General features: G+C 34.1%; 2 protein-coding genes across 3 annotated transcripts in view; one reads left to right on the top strand and one right to left on the bottom strand.

Moving 5' to 3' along the window:
* The window catches only part of LOC100165694 (NADPH oxidase 5), a 93,503-nt gene that overhangs the window by 64,317 nt on the left and 9,178 nt on the right, over positions 1 to 20,008 (top strand). For both annotated transcript variants that reach the window (XM_003242833.4, XM_008182401.3), the window contains exons 5-7: positions 17,070 to 17,170; positions 17,388 to 17,508; positions 19,345 to 19,495. In XM_003242833.4, the coding sequence (XP_003242881.1) occupies positions 17,070 to 17,170; positions 17,388 to 17,508; positions 19,345 to 19,495 (373 nt within the window). The remainder of the gene's footprint in view (positions 1 to 17,069; positions 17,171 to 17,387; positions 17,509 to 19,344; positions 19,496 to 20,008) is intronic.
* Positions 1,356 to 14,376, bottom strand: LOC115034078. The gene is made up of 5 exons (XM_029489601.1): positions 12,516 to 14,376; positions 6,606 to 11,337; positions 4,642 to 4,953; positions 4,178 to 4,524; positions 1,356 to 4,048 (listed from the first exon to the last, which is right to left on the bottom strand). Exons 2-5 carry the CDS (start codon positions 6,867 to 6,869, stop codon positions 3,751 to 3,753), a joined length of 1,221 nt encoding a protein of 406 aa, XP_029345461.1. The 5' UTR covers positions 6,870 to 11,337; positions 12,516 to 14,376; the 3' UTR covers positions 1,356 to 3,750.

Raw genomic sequence — 20,008 nt, forward strand, 5'->3', positions numbered from 1 at the left:
TATCATAATATGTGTAACATTAAGGCCGCATTAAAAAACCATGCCTGCGGATTTACAACAGATTATTCAAATTGTGACGTTATGGAAAAAAATTACGGATTAATTTTATACATAAAAGTATAAATAATAATAATAAATTATATTATAATAATAGTTTTCGCGAAATGAAATACCGATACGATCTCAATAACTGCAGCTGCAGCAGTAACGGTTTATTTAAATCGTCTTGTATATACCGAGTGGCCGCGTAAACCCACAGAAAAATCGAGTTGTCGTGCATGCGCGATATACAAGAGTTAAAAAAATTGTAAGTTATAGCAATTTATGATCCAATAGTTCAGTCTCATATGACATGAAACAACTAGGTGTGACAAATTGGGAAGAATACGTCCGAGACTTTCTGTCTTTGAGGAATTTTATAACAGCCGCAAAGGCTCTTGAAGATCCGTAAAGCGAAAGAAGAAGAAAATTCTGTACTGTAAGTTCCGTAAACAGAATTAAAAACTAAGTAGGTATAGGGTACTTACTGAGTATATGATATAAGTGACCAAGTTATAGAGTGTGTACTCTGTTGTTTTGTACCACGATTAAAGATATTATGGTTGCCCAACGAATCTAGAAAAGTGTCTACCGAAATGAATTTCCATGATCAGTATTAAACAACCACACCATCGCTTATTTATTATAGTGACTTAAAATTCAGTTATCTTTCAAATGTAAATTGTGGTGCACTGGCAGTCACTATGTTATATAAGCGCTAGTCCTTAAATCTCCAATTATTAAATTTAACTTTAATACCGTTTATATAGATTCATTTCGGTAGACATTTTTCAAGTATGGGAATCATGGGTCGATGGGCAACCACACTATCTATAGCCGTGTTGTGTACGCACGGTATAATAATATTATTTTATTCATCGAAATATGCGTTTTTATTCGCATTTACTATATTATAATATACGTGCTCATTTAGCTCTGGGTGCAGGAAGACGTTCGTGAATCGCACGTATTGTTCTGCGCATGGTTTGCTGATATAAGGCACAATCGTGTAAGTACGAGAAGCATACACAGAAAAAGTGAAGTTGTTGTGCATGCGCGAAATACAAGAATTAAAAATTGTGTCATAACAATTTATGATCCAATAGTTTCGTCTCATATAATGAGACCGCTGCAGACATAATTCAAAAATATGTAGGCATATTGGGTACCGTCGTATCAGTCGCATAGACAAGGAGGACGTGGGGGTCACATCCCCCCATTGGATTTTTATTATTTTTTGTTTTTGCTTATATTATGTAATAAGTACTATAATGAAATATTTTATCATATTATGATCTATCGAGCTATTGGATTTTGATAATTTTGAATCAACTCAAATTATGTAAAAAGTTTTGAGAGGGTGGGGAATTTTCCAATTTTCCCCTCCACATTTAGCAATGTCGTTTTCTTTTTTTTATCCCCCTTTCAGAAATCACGTCTACGCCACTGTGTCGTATTGACTTCTGGGTGGGATAAGTAACCTACGAGTTATAGTAGTAGTTATAGTGCTGTTTCTGTGGACACATGATATAATATTATTTTATTGCAAAGACGATAATAACATCAAAATATGCGTTTTTTATTCGATTTTACTACAATATAATATCTACTGCTCTGGGTGCAGCAGGATTTTCGTGCAGCGCATGCATTGTTCTGCACATGGTTTGTTGATAAGGAACGGTCGTGTAAGTACGATCAGGTTTACTATATAATTATTATTATTATTATTACTATCGCGGCGCGCGTGAAAACGCTTGTGCGCTTTTGAGAAACTGCGTCGCGTGCTGCTCGCGCCCGGCACGGAAATTTATTGCAACGATCGACCGGCAAAGATAAAGACGTAACTACCACGAGTTAAGATTTTTTTCTTCACACACACATATTTATATACAATACGAATAAAGGTAGACACATACACATATTATACGCATATAATACGTGTGGTGAGTTGAGTACGTATAGGTACCTAACCTACCTATAATAATATTATATGTTCGCCGCGACAATCCAACGAGTTTGATTATTTATGATCTTTATAGACGACCGCGTTTGCGACCTGTGCCACGCCGCTTGTAAACGCGAATCGAAATGAAAATAATGGATTACGGCACGGGACCCGATTTAATATAGGTACACATATTATATTATTACATTATGTATTATTGTAGTGTTTATCGTAGAAAGGCGTTTTACTCGGGGGCTTTCAACGGTACGAAATTGGAGAGTAACAAAACACCAAAGTAATATTATATTATTATATTCAGTGGATAAACAGCGCCTTATATAGCTAATATAATAATATTAATAATAATATGATATAGGCAGTGTACACAATATACGGAATTAATGTAAACATATTCTGTTAAACGCATTGTTTGTATGGACAATTTTAATTATTGTTCGATGAAAGTTTGATATACGCGCTAAGACGATGGTGTATAATAAATAAAAGCGATGTTAAATTGAATTTAAAAAAATAATAATTGGGTAATGTTACACACGTACCTATATAGGTATACCAGATACCTACGCATATAAATTAATAATAAGAGTAACTAATGACCATTGAATTATGCGTTGGTGCAGTTCTCGTTTCCAAATAGATTTTTCGATGATTTGTTTTTGCAATGGTAAAATAATCATACGCACAAATTATTATTACCGATGTTGGTGTAACCGTCAAAAAAATAATTAGGTAATAACCAAACTGTTTTCATCGGAAATTTGAATCTGATCAATGGCGATGGTATTGAGTTTACTGTTTTTATTATGAAATCAATAAAATATAATATAAATGAGCATTAAATTATGATATAATATTATTAATTTAAGACATTGTTTTGACCGCTGTACTGACGGACGGCACTAACTTGTACCTACATATTTGCTAAACGACCATCAAGATTCGAACTTGAAGCTATTTTTATGTATGTATACTTAATAATAGGGACAATTATGTAATATCACAAGACTAACGAATCACATCATAATGTAAATAAGTATGTTTCATCATTCATATAACCTACAAAAGCAATTATTTTTAGATTTTTGTTTGCACCCATTCACGTTAAACACTTGATTTCTTACCAAACTACTATTTGAGAGCCGCGGGCAATATTTCTTGACCAATTAAAAATATGCCCAGCAGATTATATGAAAAAGGAAAGGCAGAATTTGTACAGTAATTGTTTAAAATTTATTCGTAAAATTAGTTTATTTTCTATTTTTTGTCCAGAATTGAATCATTCTTGTCGTTTTGTTTTTTAGACATAATTAAACACTATTATGGGAAAATAATTTTTTTAATTTTTTAACATACCAAATAACTTCACTTTTACTAGATTTTATTAGATAAAATTATAAAATATACATATGTTTAACACACGTATACATTAATATACATTTTTTTTTTTACATTTTTAAATTTTTAATTAATTTATTCAAGAAACTATTCAGAATTAATTACATGTTATTAAAAAAAATCCATAGAAATAAGAAGACTATTCAAATACACATATATTTTGATCTGTACGCGTAAATATTCTATTAATTTTAGCTCAAAAAGTGCTTCTATAAACTGTACTATATAGTAATAGTTTTTTATATCGACAATAATAGTTAAAACGAAATGAAAAATACTTTTAAATATTATTATGTATTAAAGTAGAAAGTATTAATTCATAATATTATACGTTGATTAATGGCAGTGTATTAATGTAAGAATGGAAAATGAGGAGGGTGTGGTGTGTGCATTTTCTGTGCTTTGTACTTAATCATCATTTCAATGATAAATACAGTAATGCTCAAGATAATTCCGAATGATAATACAATGAATGCTATTTCGAGATCTCTGACAGAAAAAACTTTCGAAGTATCGTAATCTTTGGGATTGATTGGCTTGTATTTATTAAATATGTACTTGGAAACGTCACCGTTCCACTTGAGTACCAGTCCAGCCTGATCGATCCACGACAGCAAGATATTTATTCTTCTTTTATACGGCGAATTCCTAAAAAGAAAAATTTCAAAAACGAGTGAACATTGCTCGCGCATATTTCGTAAAGTTTCATGGAAAAAATGTCGTTCCTACACAATATATATATTATAATTTATAGTATTTTACCACTGAAATAGGTACCTATGAACTACGTATGATATAAAGTACGATATCAGACACTCGTTCATTGTGTGCAGTACGCGAGTGTTGTTCCGGTTGGCGATGAACAGAACATCTTTGAAATGTTCCAAATTGAAGACGTTAACGCGCTCGAACCCGGCGAACTTGCCGTCAGAATTATGTATGTCTACTTCTTTTTCCCACTTCTCGACTCGGTAGGCTAGAGACTTCAAGTTTGGGTCTCCGGTGAGTATTTCCTTGAAGCTGATGCTGGACGTCCGAATCGGCAAGTCCGACTGTTTCAGGTCGGTGAACGTATTGACATCGGGATAGTGCATCGGAGTGTTCAAGAACGTCACCAGTGAGCCCTATTTAACATAATAATACGCCAACTACAGTCACTGTAATATATTATGCGCGCGCGCGTAACCGTGGTCGGTAGTATACCGCGGTATAATATACCTACGTACTCATATTATAGTTACCTGGAAAGCGTTCAAGATGACAAGGGTAAAAAACAGACAGAACGAAGTCAATATCCTGCGACAGGATAGAGCGAAAACTCGGTTGGTCGGTGCGCCGATGAACATCCTGTATATCTCCAGCCCCAAGTCGGATCCCGTTGGTCCGGGCCTGTGAGTGTCCAACGCCGCGGCCGCGAAGTATATGGCGGTAACCAGTACGCACGTGATGGCAGTCATCATCCACACTTCTCTCTGGAAGCTCATCAACACGGTCATCATCGGCGGGATGACGCCGGCCTTGGGCGCGAGCAAACACACCTTGTCGCTGGTTATCTGTCGAATCGAGGGTCCGACCGCGATCGGTGAAAATCCAGTGAAAACCAAAATAATAATAATAATAATAATAGTGTATAATAATGTATATTATTATAATACTATATGTACCACTATTAGCATTAGAAAGTCACAACAATATACGGACCACACGATAATATTATTATTATATATAATATTATAATAGCTGTTACGAATATGGGCAATATAGTGTAGATACCTATATAGGTAGCAGGTATAAGTAAGTACTATTATAGTTGTCAATGTGTGTTCGAACCACACGCAATACGTATTACCATTGATTATACATTATTATAATATATATATATATATATATGCAAATTAAGCGATATTACATATTTCGTTCGTTATATTATATACGTCTTGCAATGCAACAATAATAATATATACATGACACACACTCGCATAACTGCATATAATACAGAAAAACACAATTCGTTTATCGGGAACATATGCACGCGGTAATTATATTATATTATTTACTATAAAACAGTTTCATAATAATATATCGTGTCTGTATGTGTAGGCACACAATATAATACAGGCACTGCAGTAGGTATACACACTATAAACCTATATAGTATTGTTATTATTGAATCCAACTATGGTGGCAGTAAATTATAATATTATTATCATGCAGTTTTTACTCTCTGTACGTGTCAATGTTTTCATATTAATATTATTCCAACGGAAAACCATTGAAAACAACATTGCTACAATAATAATAATAATATCGTGTACTTACATTAATGCTAGCATTCGTACTCGTTATGTTTGAAATTTGAAAAAAAAAAGATTAACTCGTTTTTAGACATTTTAGTTAGTCATAAATTATGATTTCAGTTTCACGGTGATTTCTACACGACGCCCTCGAGCACCGGCTGCAGTAGTAGATATAATATGCGTGCGAGAAACGACATATTATTATGTATATGTATAATTTTCTCGGGTGACCTATCGACCTACGATATTATTATTATTGTTTTTTTTTTTTAAGGAATACCCAATATTAGATAGGAGGTACCCTATACACCAAGTATACAGGATGATTCACCAAACGTGCACATCCTCTTTTTTTTTCAATAATGCACAGTTAATCAAAATCTGATTTTTGGAATATATAAATATACTTAAAGGTCGTATTTTCAAATTTTCAAGGTTGTTTGTACTACTTATAAAGATTGTCCGGTGCAGTAGATATAAATTTCTGTTTTGAGAGCCCCTTTCTATACTGTAAATATTATGTAGAGAGGATACATTTAAAAAAAAAAATGTTTTCGAGTTATTATCAATATTCGAACGCATTGTATTTAGTTACCTTTTTAACTATGGTTGTGTACTAAGGTAGATGATGGGCTGGTAAGCTATGCGACGATTTGAAAATATCACTAATTGGTATTTTAATCTATCAAAGGTAGGGGGGGGATTCTCATTCGAAAAACAGAAGTTTTGTCGCCACAGGACACTCCTTGAATAGTACAATAAATCTCGGAAGGACTTGAAAATATTATGCCATCTTATAGTGTATTGAATGTGTCTGCATTTTGTTGAAGAAAAAAGAGGGGTTGCTGGGAGAATCGCCCCGTATAATAATAGTTATTAACAATAACGATAATCGTCGTCGGACTTACGTGTCTGGTGAGCTCGGCCAAGTAACAGTTGTAGTCTTTCAGAAAGTGTCCGTTGACCGAGACGTCGGCCTGGCCGCCGATCACACCGGCGAACGTGCCGTACGCCCGGCCGGCCCTCCGCCTGTACCCGTAATGGATCTTTCCGTTGGCGGACGGCTCGGAAATGTAAACCGGCGTGGCGTTCATTTTGGCGGCCAGCACCGTGGCGAACGTGCCGTCCTGGCCGACGTACGTGCCGCCCGTCGTCGCGATCACCGTGGGCATCCGATTGTTGATGACGAACCGCAGCGGGAATCGCCGCAGGTTACCGATCCGCGAATGGAGTATACCGGGTACCCGTTTCAGCGACCGCGGTGGTACGTTCAAGAACCGGCCCTCGACCGCGTTGCGGACGAACGGATCGAGGATTTTGATCACGGTTGGCGTCACCACGATTATCCTGGGTGAGGGGAGGGAAGATTAATTAGGTATGCGCTCAATCAATGATAGTATTATTATTATTACTATTATTATATGGTCACAGGCGTATAAAATAGCGCATAATATTAATTAAATTAATAAAATATAAAGATCACGAATCTCGAATTTTCACGTCCGAGTGTTGTATAATATTGTGATTAAATTTAAGTCGCAGCGGTGTCTACACGTCGGATTAGGTCAGCTTCAGAGATTGAAACTACATCGCCGTCAAGGGAACCGGAACGTTCTGTTTTTTAACATTTTAAGAATCGCAAAATCGAAATTTTTATTTTTAAGAACCAAATCCGGAAAAATTCCATAAGTTCCTTTAGTAAAACCAACTGAGTTTGCCATGACGAAATATATATTATGTAGTATTCAGTCTATTTTACGAGAACAGACATATAGAAAACGAAAATATATTAAAGTTGTCGTTTTCTTAAATTATTCTTTGTCAGATTGCCATTATATTATTATACAATGCCCTTATTGGATAATTTCCTATACTCAATAACCAGCTCAATGGCTCGACTCGGAATAATACTGTGACATATTCTGACGACAACCAGTCAACCTCCCTATTATTTTCAAACAGAATCGACTCAAACAATAAAATAATAATTTGTCGTAGGTACCTATATATAGAAACAGAAAACCCGTAAATACGATTTCAACGGCACATACGACTAAAACGTACGTTTGTGTTTTCGGACATTAAAAGAATAACGTCGACGAATTCTAAATTCTTATCCCTTCAGAATATCCCCTGCAGATGTGGCAAACGATTGGAAAGGGTAAAAGGGTATGCATAAGACGTGTCGAACAAATGTGTTTACTCGAATATATTTTAAACATCTTATTCCGATTGTAATATTATATCATTATATCGTAATGATAATAAGGGATATACGCATAATAATAATAATAATAATAATTTTTTTTTTAATTCTGTACCTCCACGGCACCCCCAACGATTTGAGCATTGCAGATGTCGAAAATATAATTATCATTTATTTAAATATTATATAAACTATGTTACAATACATTTTTCATTGGACGTGACGACGACGACATAGTACGACCGAGCGGGATAAACTGCTAAGACGAAAGAAGAAAAAAACAGGCACGTTATAGACGTCCTACGTGTGTACGTTGCGGAACACATTACTCACGAACTGGTGCCATGAGCGCATAATATACCGCGAGAGCGTCTTATACGCCACATCGTTAAGGAATTTAATTTATAGCGCATCTACCGCAAAACGGCGTTCCGTCGTGGCGTTTTCACCGGATGGGTAAAAGGAAGTAGGTATAATAATGAGGTATGATACCTACAAACGCCGCGCATGGGTATATACCGACCTACCAGCTATAACCTATCTATACAGTATACACCTACCTAAGCATCCGAGGTACCCGTCGCATATTATTGTCGTGCAGCTCGTTTCATAATATTATATTAATTCATAATATAATACTCTTGCGGCTGCGCTTCCTGCGCCTTGGGTTTAACTGTATAATATTATACCGGGCTGGTACCGAATTGGTTCCCGAGCCCCTACCCCACATGTATTGAATCGGTTCCCGTTCGAAAAAGGTATTTATTTTTTTTATCAAGACGAGTCGAATATTGGTTTCCGTTTCTGTTTGGTTCAAATAGTTTGAGTTTTCAAGCAATTTTTCACAATATGAAACCATATAATATTCATATATTATAATTTCATTATTTATACAAAATATAAATTAGGTGGTGTAAAAAAATGTGCTACAGCACGTTACAGTTAGAGGTAGCAAATTCCATTTAAGTTTTTGACTGGTTTACGTATTCCACTTTAACGATCGTTAAGGAACATTTTTAACCATACCTTATTTATATTTTTAAGTTGAAAGTCTTAAGCCCGAAAGTCAAAAAAGGAATTATTGTGCGTGATTAAAAAGTTAGAGGCAACTCGACCAGTAGTGGGAATAGTGGGATCGTCATACATTTAAACCAATTCGGCTCACCTTAATAAAACAGGTATACCTTTTTTCAAATGGGAACCGCGTCGGCTAAATGGGAACCAATAATTCTAATACTGCCGTGGAATACCGTGTATAGTACCTAGGTTCAGGTCTGACGCGGTAGCAAAATAGGCAGCTGAGCCTAAGGCGGCACCAATTTATGGGCGGCGTGGCAAATTGCAAACGAACCCTGCTGATCCACCCTAAAAATTAACTTTTGCAAATAAGGGCTTTAATAACGTTGGCCCGGGGCGGTGACGAAAAACCTAAAGTCGGCCCTATCTAGGCATATTTATATTATCATTACTGTGCAGTATTCGGTTTGTCGTCGCGCCGGGCATTATAATAATCATATCCTCGTTTCGCGCCCGTTCCGAAACGACGATAATAATATTTAATATTCCGGTTTTCTCTTTTACTATATACATAATAATACCATCTAACATTATACACAGATAGGTATACTATAATAGTAGTAATACGTTCGCGTCATTAATTTCCCTCGTGCCTATGCTGCAGTATACTTGTACCATAATATTACACACATAATGTATATATTATATACCTACGTTCGCACCGGCCCACCATCGGTCGTCGTCGGGCGGTATATAGGTACCTACGTACACTATATAACGTATTATGGCGTTTCGACAAACCTCCCATGAACTCATCAATTAAGTCCCCGGCGACGAGACTAATATACGCGTGCGTCCACCCACCCCGGGATATTGTATGGGTAAGTATAATAATAATATGTAATACGCGCGTGTACAATGTACATACCTGATAACTATATACCTACCTACCTAACAAACTTCTGGCGCGTCGCCGCGCCGGTCAAATAATAATCAATTCGTCCGAACATGATTATAATATTATACGACGATATAATGCGAGTAATACGGAATTGCAGGTTCCCGAGGCGAATAATGTGTGCAAATTAGTTCCCGACGAAAATTACTTATCATAATATTATAAGGTATACGACTCTGTGTGAATTGGTTCCCATATTATGTACAAATCGGTATTCTTACGATATTTTATTAGGTTATACAATGTCCGGGAGCGTTTATAAAATATTATATTATTATTATATTATCTATGATAGTCAATAGGTTGGAAAAAAGGAAAAGTCGATTGGTGACAATATAAAAAAATTGAACGACTACCAATTTTTGAACTTGCAATATTCGTCAAAAATCTAGGTATGTTGTAAATTCATACCACATTTTTTTTTTTTTTTTAATATTCTTTATTGTAATAAACTCACTTATTATGGTACCATATTATTGATTTATTATAATTATGGTTGACAATTAATCCGTAGCCGCGTAGCGTATATTATAATGTATATAAACTGACAATGAAAACACTTTTGATCATACCATGGTATTTTAGACAGTCCCAAGTCTGTGTAAAACGGGGAGAAAATTGTTGGTTGAGTATATAATAGCATATTAATTTGAAAGTTAATTTAACACGGTTGTATATAATTATCATTATGAAAGCTCATCGGAACCGATTCGAATGTTCCCTGTGATCAACCAGGAAACTAATAATGCTGGGAACCAACGATATAACTGTAATACGTACTTGCAGCCACCGCTGCAGTTATAACTACGCTGCGCTTCGATTAAAAATATAATATGCCAGTCGAACCGCGATCGCACACCTACTTGTAAATGGAGAGGTCGCGCCACAAGCCGTACACCATCTGTCGGATGGCAGGGTCGAAACCGTTGTCGACGACGATCAGGTAGTACACGTCCACGTCCCAAAACGTGTAGTTGAGTTGGGCCAGTTCGACGAACGGGTCCGGGTCCCAGGCCGGCGGCGCGATACCGCGGAACAGGACCACGTACCGGGACCGCAGCGGTAACAGGGACCCCAGACCGCGGTCGACGGGACGTCGGCAGGGCTCGGGGAGCGCGCCGTCTCCGCCGTCAGTGTCGCGCGGACGGCCGTCGGACAGCAGACGGTCCAGATCGACCGCGTACACGGGTTGCTCGTAGCGGGCCTGCAGAGTCCGCAAGAACCCGTACGGTACTTCTTCGTCGACGCCACTGCCACTTCCGGACCAGTGGATCGCCACTACCATCACCCCTCTGCCCAGCGACGACGAACCATTTTCGAACGATGAGATTATGCCGCCGACCGTGGTCGTTGTGGTCGTATTATATAGTTGCATGCTACTTAAATTGCCGCCGCCACTGAAACGTATCGGCTCGAGTCGTCCGACGGTAGTCGTCACCGATAACGTCGATACTAAGCCCTGCGCCGACGATGTTTTGTTAATCATATGAACATAATAGTGCCATATTATATAATATTATTATAACATCGTAAAATTATTATTGTCGAGACTGGGCAAGAAAATCTGATTTTCTCAACTCGCCGAGTTACTTTTAATTTTTGTAACTATTTACTATAGTTATACTTTTAAAAGTTAAGTGTAGAAAAAAAAGTGACTCAACTTAGTTTAAAATAAGTTAATGAAATTATTTTTAAGCTAAATATTTATACAATCTATGCTAATGCACAATAAGCAGATTAAATGAAAGTATATTATACTATAATGCACCAAAAACAGAAACATTTGTGGTAAACATATATAGATACATAATATATTATAGGAGTTATTGACAGAATCCACTAATCCAGCACTAAGAGACCTAGAGGACGAACAAAACCAAGACGGATAGATATAATACAGGAAGAATTAAAACTTCTGAATGTAAGGAACGCAGAAGATAGTGCGAAAATAGAGATATATGGAGACATTATGTTGTTGCAGCGATGGATCTTAAAGGCCTGTAAAAGCCTAGAAGACGAAGAAGAAGAAGAAGAAGAATTGACAGAAAAAAATAACGGAATGAGCAGGTGGATGATGAACCTAACCTTAATAACTGAAGTTAATAATTATTTAGATTAATTTTTGATTAGTTACTTCGTTATGAAATTTTTAATTTATATGTCTTTGGACAAGATTATTTATAATTTTCTATTGCAATTTGAATACCTATGTTATTTTGATCCCTATTTACACCCAGAAATAATAGTTTAATTATATTTCGAAAGTATACAATTTAGTAACTCTAATACATACCATAACATTATAAGGAGAATATCTGTATTAGATTGAATTATTATATTTATTCGATTATTTTTATCAAAAATATCATACTTTGTACAAAACAAAACGAATTCAAATCCATGTGATTTATGTGAGAAAAAAAGATTAACTTACTGCGAGAATAAAATCAATTAACACTGATTAGGTAGTAACTAACAACATTGTTTGGAAAAAATAAATAATTCGTCGAGTTAGAATAGCATCTTTAACAAAAAAAAATGTAATTCGTTATAATATGTAACCTTGTTAAAAATAACTTAACTTTTTAACTCGTTAATGTCCGGCCTTGTGTGTTATTATTATTATATTATACTTACCAGAACGACGACATACGACGACATCGAACGGCGATTCTGAAACCATACACATGTTATATAGGTACATAATATGGAAATGGCTTAGAGAAAAAGAAAATTAACTTTGTGCAGACGCAACACCACGTCGTGCAGGTATATTATAATACCTATATAGATAGTGTTGATGTTGTAGGGCCTTCTCGAAAACATGTCTACGTAAAACAGCTGTGTTGCTGCGATGATGATGATGATGATAATTATACGACCAAATGACATGATCTGTCTGGCTCGTGTAAAAAAAAAAAAATGATAATAATAATATCGTTTGACCCGAGCGGTAAAAAAAAAGAAAAAAAACACGAAATCTGTGTGCCGTGTCTTACGAGTTAAAAACGGATGACGTATTAAATAATAATAATATAATGTATGGGTAGGTAGGTGTTAAGAAGGCGTTTGGTAGCCGCCGCGGGTGTGCAGTGTAGTGTACGACTGCGTACTGTACATAATATGATATTATTATGAGTGAAATTTCAGCACCCTAAGTAATACAACAGCTCTAGTCGCGTCTATGCGATTTTAATATAATAACACGGTGTATCTCGGATACGATAGGTATTATAATAATAATATTATTATTATCTCGTATGATTATTATTCGCGCGGCCGAAACGTTATAATTTAATATATATCATTTCGGTTTTGATACCGCGTTTTTCGTGTGCGGTGAACGACTTTCATTACAAATCGCACGATTTATCGTACAGACATAATAATATTATACATTTATACGTATAAGTAGGTATATGCCTAACCTATGGGCAGCGAGTCGAAGCGCACGTAAGTACGTAACAATTTTTTTTTATTTATCTCGCAATAACCACTCGTTTAATAAACAACAACAACAACAATAATAATAATAATAATAATTGTTCGCGGCACTATACATAATTTAGCCGGTAAGGCATAAAGCTGGTATCGCGATGATGATGATGATAATAATAGGTAGGTACATTAATATACTGACGCCGCTGCCGTTGCAGTTGTACAACTTACTATATATACTACGTATTCATTGTAATTTGCACAAAGTATTATGCAAATATCAATTGTTGTTCGGGGACTTACCTCGTATAATAATATATTTCGCCGGGAATCGGCGATTAGATCGTTCGGACGCATTAGACGCGGTCGTAAAAAAATTTCCGTTTTGCGGGTTTTTAAGGCTAGTCCGGTGGTGCTCGTGACAAAATGTCTAATATTATATTGGCGTGATGCGTTAATATGTATCGAACGAAGTGTGCGTGCTGATCCGGAAGCGGTTTATAACTGACATTAGATATATTATAGGTACCGATGATTAACGGTGGGGGGGGGGGGTGGACGATGATGTTTTTTTTAAAATCATTTTTTACATTTTACCAGTAGGTTGTTGCCGCCAAAGAAAATAATAATTATGATTTTGTGTAAAAATAGTATCCCCCACACACGCGATAATGATGATATCTAGTAAAATAAATATCATTTGTAGGTACCTACACACAATTATTATTACACGACAGTTCAATGGGCATAATAATATTGACACTACAAAAATGTTTTTTTTTCTACCACAAAAGTACGTTAAATTTGTTTTTGTAGATGGTATTGTCGGGGACAGAATGTCTTTCCAACTGTCACGGATATTGTTATTTTTCTATTTCACTGCACAATCGCACATCCATACGGTATAGGTACATCCAAAGTGCGTAGGTACCTACAGACAATTAATACGTATTTCACATAGACGATGTTAACATATATTATTGGAAAATGATTGTGAAACCAAAATACTTTCAGAAAAAAAAGTTTTTATTGCAGTTTATCACATCAAATCGAATTCAATGATATATTATTTAACGTTATTTTCTCTTGCATTCAAAAATTAATTTTTATATTAAGTATATTATTATAAGAGTATTGATTAATAAATAAAAAAAATTGAATGCCTAAATAAGAAACTCGTTGTGATTTTTAATCCCCAAAAATATTTGACTCCACGACGATGATGACGTCCTTGAAAATATTATTGTGTTTTTATACGCCCGGTGGTTGGTGCGTATTAACTTTCAAATTCATTCAAGTATAGTTTTCTTGCGGGTTTATGATCGCGATATCCGTGTGAACGCGTTTTTGTTAAGTTCTCAAAGCGTTCGACATGCCTATATACGTAATAACTATCCATATGTTAACGTTTAATATAATTTAATATATTTTGTATATACATCATTTAAGTGTGGCGGTGATGGCGAGGGGGAGGGAAGGCAGGTGAAAAAGAAATATTATATAACAAGGCTTGAAATCAAATTGAAAAGTTTTGATTTTAGTTCCAATTTCACTTATCGATGTTTGTTTTTTCTGATTTTGAACATAATTTTACATTTTTGATTTCTAATTACAAGTTACTTGTCGTCGTAATCGTGCCTGAGTAAATGAAACATTAGTTATTTATTAGTTGTTATTACCAACATAGGTACGAACAACGATATATAGATCTATCGACTATTGTGGGATTTATTTTAAAATTTTTAAATCGATTTGTATGTTATAAAACAATTTGTATTTACTATTACAAATTATCGATTTCAATATACATTTTAAACATAAATAAAAGAAATATTTTATTTTTATATCACTTTTGATGTCTTAGATGATTTTTAATGATTTTTCTCAGTATCAATCGATTTGAAGCCCTGGACTATAATATATATATATTACCCGGTTGAAGAGGAAAGGATAATATTATGATATGATGTTATTCTGTATTCATATATTTTCACGTAACAGAAATAAAAGGGAAAAACATAATGTGGGTAACACTACAGGCCTGGATTGAGCCGTCCAGCTACCGGGAAAATCTCGGTGGGCCGCTCAAAATACGGGCCAGTCATGAGTGTTTGGTCGTAATTTTATTTTGATATGATAATTAGAGATTAGTGAGAACATTAGTCGAAGATAATGTAATCGAATCGAATATTATTAAACCGTTAAATAGCTGAAACTGCGTATAATAGTCAAAGTTAGAAATCCTAAACCTAGGTGGGCGCTGTTAACACGCAAGGACCACATGAGACGTGCCTATCTGAGATTTTGTGTAGAAAAATACAACATCTATTATACGTACGTCATTATATTTAAAACGTATTATTTTTACATTAATCGCCGCGAACCGGATACGTTTCCGGGCGAAAAATAATGATCCGCTCCTCCTGGCAGTAAAACGGTAAAAATTACGTAATCGGTAGATAAGTACTATGTTTAAAAAGAACTGTATAGGTACGTCGTTAAGTGTTCAGTGAGCAATGAGCGGCTAATGATGACAACATCATCTTACCTGCCTAGTTGTGTTCTGTCAAAATACGTTTTGTCGTGTTTGTGGAACAAAAAAAATTATAGTCATTATGGATTTTGGTTTTTTAATTTGTCTGATATTAAGTCAAATTTAGGTTTGTCTGGACTTGTATGGAATATAATGTCCCCTATTGTGTTTGAAACTCTATACTTTTCGACATGTTCGTTTTAATCAATGTCACAGGTAAATAATATTACATCATCTTTAATTCTACCCAAAATAATTTGTACGATATGGCACAGAAACGTACGACTATAATAATTATTACAGTCGTAATAATTATTATAAATTGTACTTAGAAGGTTCATTAGTCATTATATACAGTATCATAAAATTATTTTATTTACGTCGTTAATTTTATTAATATTAAATGCTTATGAATTAGGTATGATTTATTATGATAAGTACCGTATAATAATATATTTTTATTCCATACAAACCGTGTGTGGGTATAAGCCATAAAATATAAAGTATGTATATTGTATAATACTGAAGATAAACTGAGAATCCGTACAATAATATTAATAATAATACAGCAGAGAAAGAATATAATTTAGTTGTAAAAAATTATTGTGACTTTCTTTTAAATACCTACACAAAACTGTTTGAATTCGTATGCTTGGTGATTTTTTTATAACCCTGAGAAATAGATCTTCTATAATATTTTGTTTTTTCGTTTCATTAAAACGACACACATTATTGGCACAAATACATTTTACAGCCGATGAAATAATAATTGATACAAATAATAATAATTATAATAATATTGGCACATTATAATACGAGCTTGCAAAAAAATTCTATTTACATGTCGACCACCTACGTCATGTGAACGCTGATCGCTGGAAATATCCATTATCCGAGTTTATTATTAAACATTATCGCGACTGTTAACAGTATTACTATTATTATTATTATTATCATTATTATTATAATCAGTTGTGTTCATATTATTATTGTGACAGTATCAATGCGGTACAGTCCCACAACAGTGCGTATAGTGAAATGGCATAGGTACAATTCGTTGGAATGATTAATAACAATTAATAATATAACCAATGTGTTCACTGTAGTAATAACTTTTATTGCATTAATTCGTAACTCATTAAAAAAAAAATGTAGACATTAGAGTAGTGGTGCGAGTTAATTTTTATTCATTATCGTTATTGTTTATTTTTCCAAATTAGATCGTCGAAAAAGTATTTCGACTTATTGACAAGGATTCGGACGGAATCATCACGCCATCACAAGCAATGGATTTGATAACTACAATTACATACTCTTGCAGGTAATAACTTTTACTTCAATAATAATTGTTATAATATATAAGAGTATAAGACGACTGTGATAAAAAACACATTAGGGGAAAAAATGCGAATTCATGATTATTTTATGAATTCGTATTTTTGTAAATTATTTTTGTAAACACAGTTTATATTTTATTTTCTGTTTTGATGTTTTGTTTATAAACGCATTCGATTAACCACTGACGTGTTACTGTTTAGAGTGAAATCGGGATTTGACAGCGAGAACCTGATGTGGCTGGAACAGTTATTTAGACAAACTGTCGGGGATGAAATGGAAATCAAACGGGACGATTTCAACAAAATTTTAATCACTAAAAACGTAAGTTCAAGCTAATCTTTCGATTATATTATTATTTTTACGGAATAACGGTAACTATAAATAATTATAATACAATAATTATAATAGATCAGTGATCTTCAACCATTAGGTCCCGACTCAATTTTGGGTCGCGTAGGTAGGTCTTCTTTTATGAAAATAAAAAATATTAAGATCATAAAATTTTAAATTATAATTCTAATAAGTTATGAATGTATTGAACAACCATTTACAGTAGATATAATGACAGTTAAATTGTCTACTGACATAGAAAATCAATTAATTGAGCTTACTTGTTGTGATCCTAAACATAAAAAATGTTTATTGAAACTTCTTTGGAAATGTTTTGAGCACAACACCTATGTACGGGAAAATACGCAAAACTAGCAGCTAAAGTCTTTTCTTCTTACATGACCGACAAGCGGCTGACATAGGTCGTGATCATATTTTGTTTACGAAAACAGTGGGTCATGAGTTAAAAGAGTTTATGACCACTGTAATAGATCATAATGTATAAGAAACTAGGGGGAGGGGGCATGATCACGGGAGGGGGTGACATATCCTCATAAACAATATCAGAATGAATAGGCCATTCCTATAATAACAAAGTAAGGGGTGGTGGTCCGGAATGTAGATGAGTGTGAGACTGTTTTTATACTGCTTTTATGGTGCTCTCACCCCAGCAAGTAAGTATTAATTTTATATTATATAATTTATGAGAACCTTCGAAATTTCAAAATATCAAAATGTTCATTCTCACGTTATAAATTCTAGTGGCCAATCCATTATTCTTATATTACTATCTATGCATATCCCTCCCCCTTATTTTCGTCATATAAAATGTACGATGAAACAATGAAACTACCTATATATTATTTACCGCTATAACCTATAATACAACGTGGTCTGAGAATAGTGTGCACAAATGCATATCCTCCCAGCTCCTTTAAATAAATTTGAGCATGCTACTGAAGAATGTCATCATCTCGGTATAACTGAAAGCCGCGGGTAACGGAAACCGTCGGAAAAAAACGAAAAGTCCCTCCCATACATTATAATATTACTATTTTTGAGTGTTACACGTTTTGATTTATTATTATTCTAGTTGTCTATAATGCTACAACTACTTCATCAGCTGTATACCTACTATTAAGTATGAGGTGTTCTACTCGTTTAATATATTCCATAGCGATGTGAATTTGGTGCATCTAATTTTATTCCATACACAAATATTAAGTAAACATATAATCATGGGCGTATATTTTTTTTAATATTCGTACTTATAGATATAGAACCACGGTTATAGACTCTGCCCGGAGCGTCAAATGTTTAACCACCTTCAACTTTAACATCAAAATATTTGTCCATACATATTATAGTAGGTACCAATGGTCCATATTATGATTATTATTTGTAATCCGAGCCGTTATACTATTATATTATTTCAACTCTGTGATTTGCGTGGCAGTGATTTTTATATTATAAGGAATTATATGATTGTAACATAGAGCGGCATTATCGCAAACGCCTTGAAGTTGAGCAAATATAAATACACCACAGTGTATAATTTTACTGACTCGAAAAATTGAATATTAATGTAAAACTGCAAACTATGCATTAAAACTATATACTGCCACACTCTATAAATAATACCTACCGAACTATGATTGATATTTACAAAGTTAAGTTATTAGGCAGCTGACCATGCCTTTAAAATTGTAATTTTATGATTTATTTAATATAATATACCAGCTATGATATAAAATAAATGTACTTATGTAAGTTTAAAAAAAATATTTTTTACAATTGAGAAATCTAATTAGTTGAAAACAATTTTAGCCATTCTTCACAGAACGTGTATTCCAAATATTTGACAAAGATAACTCTGGGTCAATATCGTTACACGAGTTCCTTGATGCAATGCACCAATTTGCAGGACAAACGCCAGACGACAAAATTCGATTTCTGTTTAAAGTTTACGACTTGGATGGTAAGTTTATTATGTTCTGTATATCATTATTATATTGTATTAGAATAATCGAATCAAAAAAAGCTTAACTGTGAACTATTAATTAAACTTATGATTATATTATATTTTCTTCTCGTATCTATAATAGTATAATAAGTATTAGTGGCAATACTTATAAAATAATATTTTATTTAATTTCCGGTTTTTTTGATCTCACGAGAAATATATTTCAAAATGTTATTAAAACGAAAAAAAAATAGTAAAGACGTTCGTCATATTCTTCCGTAATTTTTCAATTGCATAAAAGTTAAAAACAAAGATTTGTTGATTTCCAATTTCCAATTTCAATGTGACGCGTAGTCAATGTTAAATTACCGACGGTTTGAACACGAAAATTAAAATCGATCGTCGTTATTGATGGCAAATCGGGAGATTAGATTTCACCTTTCAATATTATTTTATTATAACAAAAAAAAAAAAAAATAAAACGTAAAAATAAAAAGGTGGGCAAGTGGATGTCGCTCTGCTGTATAG

The sequence above is a fragment of the Acyrthosiphon pisum genome, chromosome A2 (genome assembly GCF_005508785.2).
Source record: "Acyrthosiphon pisum isolate AL4f chromosome A2, pea_aphid_22Mar2018_4r6ur, whole genome shotgun sequence".
NCBI classification, from domain to species: Eukaryota; Metazoa; Arthropoda; class Insecta; order Hemiptera; family Aphididae; genus Acyrthosiphon; species Acyrthosiphon pisum.